Genomic DNA, 12,906 nt, shown 5'->3' with positions numbered 1-12,906 from the left:
TGTATGGGAGCAAATGTAATTTGTAATTAAGTCATTTGTTTCCCAAATGTGAAAATGGACAACTGTCAATGAGACAATGTACAGTAGCTGGACCTATTTGATTTCATTGAATGTTATTGCCCATTCACTTGAGTTTGCTTATTGCCATTTGCCCCCATACAGTACCAGATTTTAAGTCCACCCAACTAACTAGTTGGAAGAAAGTTGGTCTGATGTGTGGCCAGCATTAGAATGTCAGGATTCGGGTGCGCCTGCCAACAGGGGTCTAGTAAGTATACATAACTTCCCCCTAACTCAGTGGTTCCCAACCGTTGTCCTCAAGTACCCCCAACAATGCACGTTTTCCAGGTCACCCAGCAGGTGCACTCATTATTCAGACACATTTTTAAAGATCCACAGGTGGATCTAATTATGTCACTTGTGCTTCTGTGTGGAGACCTGGAAATCGTGCACTGTTGGGGGTACTTGAGGACCAGGGTTGGGAACCACTGCCCTAACTATCCCTATTGAGTATAGCCTAAACCTAACATTACCCACCCCCCTCAGCCATAACCTCACACCTGCCCCCTCCCATAGCACTAACCCGCTCAGCATATTTGCATTTGAGATGCCAGCAGTCTGGATTCAGGCGTTGGCATCCTCATTGATGTCTGGATTCCAGCACTGATCCTGGCTGTAAGTCGGGATTCTGGAATCTGCGTTCGGCCTGCCTGCATCCCGTCTAGGCACGCAGTTTGGGAACCACTGTCTAAAGGCCTATACACACTGGGTGTTTTTGCCCAGCATGTATGGCCATTGATGAAGTGCAAATCGCTGGCCAGAAAATTGTCCAGTGCAATTGTCCAACGCTGAGGGCGGTGAACTGTTCACGGGGTTGAATGACTTTCCATAGTCGGAAACTATGGAAAGCAGTTCACCCGTCCTGTCAAACAGGAAGGCAGCGTCCAGCGATAATGCAGGAGTGCGCATCATTGCTCATCGCCCGGCCATACACAATAGGTGGTTTTGAGCTGAAAGCAGCTCAAACAGCAAAAAAGTGAGCTGCTTTCAGCTCAAAATCAATTAGTGTGTATGGGTCATAGAGAAACCCATTAAAGAGGACCTAGGTAGAAGCGTACTTTTCAGTTGAGCAATGTTCATCTATCCACTTACATTTTATGAATGAGGTATAGAATTGAATTTTTTTTATGTAGATTTTATGAAGTTTTTGGACTTTTATTCTCTTGTAAAAGGGAAAAAAAAACGGTACTTGTTTTCTAGAACGGCCACAATCGGGGGTAATCGTGTACCTTAACTTAAGGTACCCGATTACCCCCGATGGACCCGATTTTCTTTGAAATCAGGTCCATTTTGCCGTCAAAGGCAAAATCGGGTCCATCCGATTTAGCCATATGGTTCAATGTTAAAATATTTTTAACATTGTAATGCGGTAAAAAATGGGAAATGGGCCAATATGGCCACGATTGACGCCAACCCGAAGCGTGGCGAGCGCAGCGAGACTTTATATTCTCAACTCCACGCCGACGAGGATAGTAGGGGTATGAAAAGGTTGGAGGACGTGTACCGCCGCCCCTCGCTGCGATTCGGGTTGGCGGCAATCGTGGGGTGCCGTTGAGGGGGTTAATATGGGGTCTGGGGAGAATTTTACATTGAATCCAATGTAAAATAGGGTCCTAGGGACCCTATTCACATTTCAATCAATGTAAATATCGGGGCCATCGCGTCGGTCGCATCGCATGCGATTTGGTCGCATGCAATGCGATCGACGTGATGCGACCGACCCGATCAACATCGGTGTAGCCGATCAAGGAAACAAGTACCAAAAAAACACTACTTTCACATACTTTTGGTGTGTTTTTCATAATCATATCATTAATGCAGAGGCTCTGAATGAGAAAAAAAGCAGAATGCATCTGTAATTGTATAATATACACTAATCTGAGTAATTTGCCACCAGGACCACAACTGGGCCCACCCCTTCATAGTGACTGAAGCTTTTTTCTTCTGCACATGCTGGGGGTCTTGACTGGAGTCTATCTTTTCATCCCGTCATACATCCTGCATAGCCACATATCTGCACTGCAACCTATGTTGCCTCCCTGAATGCCTGGCAAGTGCAGTGCACCAGTGTATGTCCTCAAAAACAGACATGGTTGGACTCCAAGCAAGCAGAGATTCAATGTGTACCCCTGGTGATGTAACTGCATGCAGCGAAGGAACCTATAGGGGCCCATGTGTAATTACATACTTGCAGTTGTTTTTAGTGGATAGCTGCAAATATTGAATATCCTTCCTATGTATGTATGTATGTATGTATGTATGTATGTATGGAGGGACCTGCTGCAATCCCTCTGTACCCACGTGCAGACGCATACCCCATTGATTTCTATGGGGGATGCAATGCTGCCTGATTTAACAATATTGGCCCCTTCAGCTACCACCATTTGAAGATAGTAGTAGCCTATACTTTACAGGTTGCTTTTCTGGCTGGGCAGGGGGTTCCCAAACTCTCCCCAGAAGTGGCCACTGTGTATGTGTGGTCTGGCTGCAGGTGCAGATTCATACATCCCGCTGATGGATATTGCAATGCAATCCTTGGCGGTAAGATCCCGCCCAGATCACATTGAATATGCGATCCATGATAAATGGAACCAATTACTTTTATTACTGTCACTGCCCTTATAAGATCATAATTTTACAGTTATTCGCCTGAAACTCCTTATTACTGACCATCCAGAGTGAATTGCAGGAAGCTACTGTATGGTCCATGTTGGGCGGCACGGATGGTGTAATGGTTAGCATTACTGCTTCACAGCACTGAGGTCATGATTTCAATTCCCACCGTGGCCCTAACTGTGCAGTTTTTATATTCTCCCTGTGTTTGTGTGGGGTTACTCCGGGTACTCCAGTTTCCTCAATCCACAATCCAAAAAATATACTGGTAGGTTAATTGACTCTCACCAAAATGAACCCTAGAATGAATGTGTGCGCGTGTACATGTGGTAGGGAGTAGATTGTAAGCTCCACTGGGGCAGGGACTGATTTGAATATTCAAATATTCTCCGTAAAGCGCTGCGGAATATAAATGTAATAGGCAAAACCAGTGCTGGTGACTAACAATCATAAAATATGAGGACAACAAGAAGCGAAACTTGTCCATAACCACTTAGTATGACCTATAAAAACTATTTACCTAAGCTTATATTTTTTTTCTAAAGTTTGGGAACCACTGCTCTATGCTGAGAACTGCTGCCTTAATATAAATATTATGTTCGTTCTAGCACCCGACATCTTTGAAAACCCATGCAGTTCATGTTCCCTGCCTGGGGTGTCGCTGTCTGCTGTGGTGTTTCTAGCACAGGTCTGGTTTACATATCAATGCTGATATACAAACCACACTGTGCTAGAAGCACTACAGCAGACAGCGACATCCCAGGCAGGGAAGAGGAACTAATATACAAGTTATTGGTTGCGCTAAATTGATGACAAGGACAAAGGTATTTGCAATAAAAGGGTGGGTACTTGTGTATTTTGGCGGATCCCCCGATCTCCATCGCGCAAAGTTTTCATCGCATCGCATGCCATGCACCCGATGGCATGCGATGCGACGCGATTTTTGCCCCATATGCGATGAAAGATTGTATAAGCACCCTAAAGGGTGCTTTTAAGCACCCTAATGAGTGCTTACAATGTTAAATGCACCCCCACGCCACCCGCCCACTATAAACGTGAACCTGAAGCGTGGTGAGCGCAGCGGTATGCGTCCTCCGACCTTTTCATACCCCCACTATCCACGTCAGCGTGGAGTTGAGAATAGAAAGTGTGGCGAGCCACCGAGCCCGAAGCGTGGCGAGCAGACGCGGATACCTTCACAGGTATCGGAGTTCCCTCGCGGGCTTCACAGGTATCCGCGTCCCCGCGCGGGGCTCGCTGCGCTCACCACGCTTCGGGCTCGCTTCGCTCGCCACACTTTCTATTCTCAATTCCACACGACGTGGATAGTGGGGGTATGAAAAGGTCGGAGGATGCGTACCGCCGCCCCTCGTGGGCTCGCTGCGCTCGCCACGCTTCGGGTTCACGTTTATAGTGGGGGGGTGGCGTGGGGGTGCATTTAACATTGTTAGCACCCATTAGGGTGCTTATACAATGTTTAATCGCATCGCATTGTATGCCATATACAATGTCATACAATTTTAAAATTGTATGCCATTGTACAATATCGCGTCGCATCGCATGCCTTATGGTATGCGATGCACGCTGCCAAAATACACAAGTACCAAAGGGTGTACATTTATTAATGGAAAACACTTAAAAAATACTGTATAATAAAAGATATTATATATACGATATATATTGTAAAATGCTGGATCCGGAATAATGATGTTGGAAATGTGCTGAGTCCTGCTTTATGGGCCCAAAAGCTTAGATGGGATATTGTGCTTCCTCCAGTTGGGTGATGGGGGTGGCGTGAACTTTGCTCAGGAAAAAAAACGTGCAGTGGGAATCACCAGCTCCGAATGGCCCAGAAACCGCCGCTAATGTGCTGGAGATGCTGATTCCGTACGCTGAGGAGATAGGCTGCGGTATAACTCAGGAGTCAGGAATAACGCACACTCAGCAGCTGCTGAGTGTGCGTTAGGTTGCGGTATAACTCAGGAGTCAGGAATAACGCACACTCAGCAGCTGCTGAGTGTGCGTTAGGCTGTGGTATAACTCAGGAGTCAGGAATAACGCACACTCAGCAGCTGCTGAGTGTGCGTTATTCCTGACTCCTGAGTTATACCGCAACCTATCTCCTCAGCGTACGGAATCAGCATCTTCAGCGCATTAGCGGCGGTTTCTGGGCCATTCGGAGCTGGTGATTCACACTGCACGTTTTTTTCCTGAGCAAAGTTCACTGGGACTTCCAGGGAGAGGGAGCCTGATCATCCCGCGATCCCTCCGGCAATCGGGCACGGCACTATACTCTGGAGGAAAGCCACCTCTTTAAAGACCTGCCATAGAAAGTGGACATCTACGCTGCTTCAGATATTCCAAAAGGATGGGAGGCACGCCACCCCCATCACCCAACTGGAGGAAGCACAATATCCCATCTAAGCTTTTGGGCCCATAAAGCAGGACTCAGCACATTTCCAAAATAAGGTGACGTTACCCTAACATCATTCTTCCGGATGCAGCATTTTACAACATATATCATATATATATAATCTTTTATTATACAGTATTTTGTAAGTGTGTTTTTCATTAATAAATGTATACCCTTTTATTGCAAATACCTTTGTCCTTGTCATCAATTTAGCGCAACCAATAACTTGTATATTTGTGCCTTCATATAGGGACTGACACTCCCTCTCTTTTGGTTGCTGCTTGGCAAAACAACACGTACAGGCGCCCCAACAGGTGCTTTCACACCTGACCCCTCTTTTATATCCAGGGAAGAGGAACTGCATGGGTTTTCAAAGATGGTGGGTGCTAGAATGAATACTAATATACCATGACTCATGAAGCCAATACTAATACACTGTGTCAGTGCAAATTTACAAACAGCTTGAACAGAAACAGCAAATCTGGGTACACACCAAAGGTGCCCATACTGCTGCGATGTCTCGCAACAGTGTACAGACACCCGCCAGCCTGCGAGCCGCCGGGACCTTCCCAGCGGCAGGGACGCATGCGGTCCGTTGTGATGGATCGTGCGTCCCTGCTTGCTGCCCAGCTTGCCGCCAGGAGGGAGGTCCCAGAATGGTTTGTTGGATGGCCTGCCCATCCGACAATGCTTTCAGGTCCGATGCACACAGGACCGCGCATCGGACCCGATTGCATGTCAGGGAGAGACGCTTTGGTCCGATTTAACGGGCCAATTGGTTGCAATCGGCCAAAATTGGACCAAATCGCATCAGTGTATGGGCACCTTAAGGGTATATGGTTGTTAGATCAACCATTGAAGGTCAACCGGGCTTAGGTGGACACATAAAAGGTGGAGGGAGATAAGAATAGTGAAGCGAAGCGCCATGCACGAAGCATGGCGAGCGCAGCAGCGCACCAATACAATGTCCATGTTGACATTCAGTACAAATAAAAAGGGAAAAAACTCATGTCGCCTTTTTGACTGTCGACCTCTTTACTATGTCGACCTAAGCCCTGTCGACTTTCAGTAGTCGACCCAATGCATGTCGACTTTAATTTGGTTGGCTGAACGACCAGGGCCGGATTTGTGACTAGGCATGGGCCTAGGGGCGGCACCAATTAGGGGCGGCGCGGCAGGCTGACAGTCTGTTAAATGATACAGTGACAGGCTGCAGCATGGCGAGTGACGAGCGCTGCCGACATGATTCAGCATATGTCGGCTGCAGCGCTGCCCGTTTGCTCGGCCATGCACAATACATCACCATCGGTCCTGCTGGGTGTCTGGAAGGCTCCGCTGTGCTCAGTGCACTCACTGGCTCAGCTCAGGCTCTCTGCCGTCGGCACCCATTGGCTTTTCTATACACACAGCCTGTTGGCTGCTGTGTATTCAATGGGCTGCACAGCTGCTGCTGAGCCGAGCGGCGCACCCAACCCTGCAGTGTGCTTAATCTTCCACCTCCTGGCCTCCCTCCAGCTCTGTACAGTGAGCAGTCCAGACTGCTTTAAAAAAAATATTCAGCTGGGCTTAAGTTTAATTTTACGTAAATATATAAATATCTAAAATAATGTGTGTATATATATATATATATATGTATGTATGTATGTATATGTGTGTGTGTGTGTGTGTGTGTGTGTATATGTGTGTGTGTATATATATATATATATATATATATATATATATATACATACATACATACATGGCCTAGAGGCCCCACCTGTTACGGGCGGCAGCCACTGGGGTAACTACCGAAGGTACATCAGATGTCGCTGGCTCCCGTTCCCCTCCTGGCCACCGGAGATGAGACGCTCTGCCCACTGGAGACGCTCTCCTCCTGCCCACTGGAGATGTCCCCCCCCCCCCCAGCCACCAGAGACGCTCCTCCAGGGGCACCCACAGGGCAGATCAGCGGGTACTGTTCTTTTTGGAGGAGGGGGGTGTCAGACCTCTGGTCCCTGTGTGTGTCAATGTGCGTGTACAATAAGTGTGTGTGTGTGTGTGTATGTCAGTGTGCCCCTATATCCTGTACAGTGTGTGTATGTCAGTGTGCCCCTATACCGTGTACAGTGTGTGTAGTGTTCACTCTAGGAGTGACACCGGGCAGGGCGCTGGGGGGGGCTTGCCCGGGCCGCCGCGTCACCAAAGCGGGCGTGCCCGGGCTTCCTCCGTAGTCCGTGAGCTGCCGGGGAAGCCTAGCGCCGGCGAGATTGCGGTGCCTGGAGCTTCCCCGGGCACAACATTAGTCAGGCAGCAGGCTCTTTTAGCGGGGCGCTGCTGGAGGGGCAGGGTGCATTTTGCCCTTTAGAAATCGGGCAGGGTGCAGCGCCCCGCTAAAACTAGAACACTATGGGCGGTATTCAATGTGAATACCTGCGAGGTGCAGCGAATCCTTTTTAGGATTCGCTGCACATTCGCCACGTTCCGGAGCCAGCGGGCTCCGGTATTCAACGTGTCAGGGGCTCGCTGCCCCTGACTGGTGAATATGAGCTCCTGCGGCGAATGCCGCAGGGAGCCTGAGGACGGTGCCAGGCAGAGAGATGGAAGTCTCTCTGCCTGGCCCAGAACGTTTGTGGGGGGCAGGTGGGCTCCCCGGGTGCCAGGCAGCACAGGCTGCCCCCCGGGGGTGCCAGCAGGGGAGTGTATATTCACTATACCCGATCGTAACATCGGGTGCAGTGAATATATGAATATGTAATGAGCGGCTCGGCTCCGGCGCCCCCTGCTGGCTGCTGTGTAAAAAAAGCACATGAATAAAAGTAGCATGCCCCTCCTCAGAATAAAATTCCTGATTTTTTTACACCAAATGTAAAAAACAAAACACTTTATTTTAAAAGTTCACATTCCACTTCTCCATAAAAAGATAGCGATTCCTACTCGGTGAATCATGGCGAAAAAAACCTTCAAATGTATTCGCCATGTGGTCATTGAATAGGGTGATTCACCGTTTTAGTCAGAAATTCGCCAAACAGCACAAATTCGCCATAAAAACATGGCGAATCAGGCTCATTGAATACCGCCCTATGTGTGTATGTCAGTGTGCCCCTATACCCTATACAGTGTGTGTATGTCAGTGTGCCACTATACCCTGTGCAGTGTGTGTATGTCAGTGCGCCCCTAGACCCTGTACAGTAAATGCTTTTTGTGCCTATGGAGGGCCATGACCCCTAAATCCGGCCCTGTCAACGACCCATCTCCACACAAAGCGATATTATAAGCAATATAGCTAATTTTGGCCCTTCTAAATGTTCTAGTTTGTGATATCATCCAGTCTACACTCAGTATCAATAATGATGCACAATTCTGTGGTTTTCTGTCGTCTGTACATGCAGCTCAATTTTAATTACGTCAATGACTGCATGTTCTGAGCGGTGACATGATGACATCGTTCAGTGTGTATGCACTATATTACTATAATCGTTAGTGATATTGTCTAGTGTGTACCCAGCATAACAGTATGAACAGACAGTGTTACGTTTATAAGGGACTTTGTTGTTTTGCAGTGTGTATAAGGGGCTGTGGTGTAATGTGGCACCACTATTGTGTGGACAGTCGTAATCCTACTTAAATTGGAGTAGAAAGGGCCATTATTACCTCTAGACCATGGTTTGAGATGGACAAACCATGTGCACTGCAGGTGGGGCAGATGTAACTTGTGCAGAGAGAATTAGATTTGGGTGGGGTTTTACTTCAAAGTGAGATCTATCTATTGCAGTGTAAAAATAAAGCAGCCAGTATTTACCCTGCACAGAAACAAAACAACTCACCTAAATCTAATTCTCTCTGCACATATTGCATCTGCCCCCCTGCAGTGCACATGTCCATCTAAGAAAGATTTTGTCAGAAAGAGTGAACTAGAATAAGGCCCTGTGTGCTGTGGAACAGGACCAATTCAAATAATTTATGGTCAATCTAACAGGCAAAACTAGTGCTTGTGGTTGCAAATCAAAATAAATTCTGTCTGTCACCACATAATTGAACAAAAGGATGACATATAAACACAATTTAGCTATTTTGTATTTTTTTCTAAATTCTCCTGTTAGAAAGCTTTTACCTAGTGGTATTATAGTTAGTAGTGGGGTCACAGGGTGGCATTCCAACAATTACTCTTCTGGTCCCAGTGCCAGGTCCATAAAGGCAAACACAATATAAACTTACCCCCATGACGTGGAAAGATTGAGAACCGGCACTCAATTTTGAAGAAAATTATTTTAATGTGTCCTGATGAAAACTGTCACAGACCAGTTGAAACAGCTGTCGGAACAGCTGCTGCTACCTGCTTTTGCACCTATGGATTCATATAATATTCTTCATTTTCTTTATAATGTAAAGTGTATATTATATAACCCATAGTAAAAAGAATGGCACTCTGGAGTCTTTGAATAAATTGAAAAAGATTGTGCTGTATTTACATATCCAGCAGTCTACGTTTCGAGGAACGTTTCCCCTCCCTCAGGACCAAGGAAGGGGATACGTTCAACTAAACTTAGACTGCTGGATATTTAAATACAGCACAATCTTTTTGCACTTTGTTTAAAGACTCCTGAGTGCCATTCTTTTTACTATGGGTCTTATGTGAGAGGCACCCACCTCTGGGAAAGTCAGAGATAGGGGAGGTGGACATAGTATGTTTGGAGAGAAAGATCAACTGGGTAGCAGCATTGAGGGTACAGTAGATTGGAGTGGAAAGAGGGTGTTTGGAGAGAAGGGAGGAGATTACAGTAGTCCAGCCTGGAGATGACTAGTGAGTGGATGAGGGTCTTTGTAGCATCCTGGTTGAGAAAGGGTCTGATTCTGGAAATATTTTTGAGGTGGAAACGACAGGACTATGAGAGGTTTAAATGTGTAGTTTAAAGGAGAGTGAGGAGTCAAGAGCAAAACCAAGGCAGTGTACATGGTGGCTAGAGAGGATAGTTGTTCCATCAATAGTTAGTATAATTGTGGAAGGTGAAGTAATGCGGGAGGGTAGGAAGATGATCATCTCAGACTAAACATGTTTAAGAAAGCACTGGGACATCCTAGAAGAGATAGTTGGAAATATAAGTGAGGAGAGAGATCAGGAGAGGAGAGGTAGATATAAGCATAGAGATGATAATGGAGGGTGAATGAGCATGCCTAAAGAGAATATATAGAGAGAAAAGAAGAAACCCAAGAATAGAGCCTTGGGAGACACCTACTGTCAGTGGAGGTACAGGAGAGGTGGAGTCATGAGAGGAGACCTAGAAGGAGAGAGGTAGGAAGATAGCCAGGAGAGAGCAGTATCTCACAGATCAAGGGAGTGAAATCATCAGTCTGGATAAATCTAAAGAATGCACATTTTAAATTTCCTCTGATAATACTTTTAATAATTTAACTTGTTCTGCGAGGGATTTTTCGTAAAAATGCACTGTTATGGTGTGTACATGCGGTGCAAGGTGACGGCATCAGCTGGCAGGGAGGGACATCACTGGGGTTAGCGGGGGCCCTTGTTCCGACATAGTAGATATAGACTGTGCTGCACAGTCTATTTCTACTTTCGATTCTGATGCCGCAGGGTCGTGCATTGGTATCGGGTGCGGGCAAAACACGGTACGATTTACACTAACTTGCTATCGATTTTGACTATATAGTCGAAATCAATAGGCCAAATCGCACTGTGTGTACACACCAATAGATTGGATTTAGAAATACTCTGCAACATGGGACTTGGATGTTAATTTTAGCTTTGTTTGTGTTTCTGCATTAGACTCTGAATATTAAATATGGATACAGTTGCATCATTTCAAAGAAATCAGGAGAAGTTTCTGAAACGGATGAATGAAATCTGTAAAAAGGTAAGCACCAACTTATTTTGTACTGATGTGGTCGACTACAATGTGGATTTAAGTTGCTTCTTCCACATACACCAACAAATGCCACTCAGACCACCTCACCTGGCATATGCATAAACATTACATTTCATGCCATTCTGAGCGGTGGTAGGACATTGGGGCGAAGTGAGAGACATGGAAGGGGGTTTGAGTAAAAGAGGGTTTTAAATGAACTCTGACTTCAGCTGGAACACTTCACAACCTGGAAAATTAGAGGTTCATAATACTAGTTATAGATATTGATATTTAATTGCATAGTGATACACTTTGAATTATATTAAAGGAAAGCGCTATACATAAATAATAATAATTACTACTACTGCTATAGCTAGTACCAAATTTGGCTCTTATCAATAGGTGGTGCGTGGGACTGCTAAGATCACATAGGTGCACCTGCAAACTGCAGATCCAGCTTCTGGTACTCTACTCAGCTGCCGGAGTAAGTAGTAGTAGGCTACATCTTGACTTCATGCAGTATATATAAGAGCTGGGAGGCTGACACCATGGAAGAGCGGACAATGGAACAAAGTATATATACTGTACCACCTAGGTGGAGCGGTATATACAGGTGCTTTGGGGTGAGTTGTTTGGCAAGCTGCTCACACCGTGGGGAGGTCAACCCCCAAAAAATAGGGAACAAGAAGACAGACAGATGGTGGAGCGCTAACACAAAATTACATATAACCAATTGGGTATCACAAATATTTTGTTTTATTTACTGGTTGCTAAAAGGTTGATACTTTTTTTAAAAAAAAATGGCAATTGCAATTTACAAATAAAAAGTGTACAGCCTATTTAAGGGACATATAGGTATAACCATTGTACAGCAGGGGGTTTCTCACTTGTTCCTAGAAATGCTCTCCAGAAATAGAGTAGGGCAATCTCCCACAAATGAATGGAAACCTGGGATGGCGGGTGTCAATAAACTTGCTGGAGTTTTCTTGGGACTTGATCCTGATTTTTGTTGGACCATGGAATTCAGTCCTTGATGTAATGTCTCCAGATGTATTGGCAGGTGATGGTTTCCCTTGGATTTTCCAGTAAATGTCCAACGGTGGGAAGGATGGAAATATGGAGGGCTGGTTCAAGTGAGAGTCCTTTTGTAATCCCAAAGTAGATAGGCTGTTAGCACTACATCTGACGCGTTTCGTCGTCCACAGACAACTTTTTCAAAGAGCGGACAATGGCCCTTATTCAGACCTTATCGCAGTATAAATTTGTTCTCAAAATGGTCAAAAACGAGCAGAGAGAGTTAGATTTTGGTGGGGTGTGTTGAAACTGAAATCTAAATTGCAGCGTAAAAATAATGCAGTCAGTATTTACTTGGGACAGAATCATGGACAAGTCTTTAATACGACCTAACGAGACTGGAACGTTTCTGTGTGAGGTCCTTATAAAACACAGTACAAGTAAAACTCACAGACTGCAGGAGAAATGAAAACTTCCGAAAACTGTTCCAAGACCAACCCACCATTAAATCCTATATTAAAAAGACAGCATTAAACGTGGTCTGGACATGCCTGCAAAATGGAGTCTAAAAGAATACCATACCTAAACAGTTTATGCATGGATGGATAGAAAATAATCATCCAGATTACCCAAACCTTCAGCCATTGCACTTCCATATTGATGCCGCCAAGTCACACTAAACCACTAACCATGGTGTGCAATTATTAGTGATTCCTTGCCTTTGGCTGTCACAATGCCAGCTAGCATAGCTTCTGAAGTAAAGTACACCCCCTTCTCCTTTATATATGGGTGCATGCAGCAGAGGAATGCAATGTGCAAACCTGAGGTTACTTGTGAGGCTACACCCCTTGCCACAAGACCACACCTTATTTCTGGAGACGCAACTGCGACATGTGCAAAAAGGTCCAGTCCCCTGCTTAACTTTTTGACTATGCTGACTGTGCATATCCTCTATATTATTGTGCA

General features: G+C 45.7%; 1 protein-coding gene across 7 annotated transcripts in view; it reads left to right on the top strand.

Annotated features, from left to right (window-relative positions):
- The window catches only part of LOC146060320 (uncharacterized), a 267,579-nt gene that overhangs the window by 179,009 nt on the left and 75,664 nt on the right, over window positions 1-12,906 (top strand). For 3 of the 7 annotated variants that reach the window (XM_083173385.1, XM_083173384.1, XM_083173382.1), the window contains exon 2: window positions 10,848-10,935. The exons of 3 other annotated variants lie outside the window; for them this stretch is intronic. In XM_083173385.1, the coding sequence (XP_083029511.1) occupies window positions 10,864-10,935 (72 nt within the window). In that variant the 5' untranslated portion in view covers window positions 10,848-10,863. Of the gene's footprint in view, window positions 1-249; window positions 269-10,847; window positions 10,936-12,906 lie in introns of those variants that run through there. One more of the 7 variants, XM_083173386.1, reaches the window with a different exon arrangement.

Source organism: Crinia signifera, chromosome 2 (genome assembly GCF_055691185.1).
Source record: "Crinia signifera chromosome 2, ASM5569118v1, whole genome shotgun sequence".
Lineage (NCBI taxonomy): Eukaryota > Metazoa > Chordata > Amphibia > Anura > Myobatrachidae > Crinia > Crinia signifera.
The sequence above is the reverse complement of the archived record's forward strand: the minus strand, read 5'-3'. Positions and strand labels throughout refer to the sequence as shown.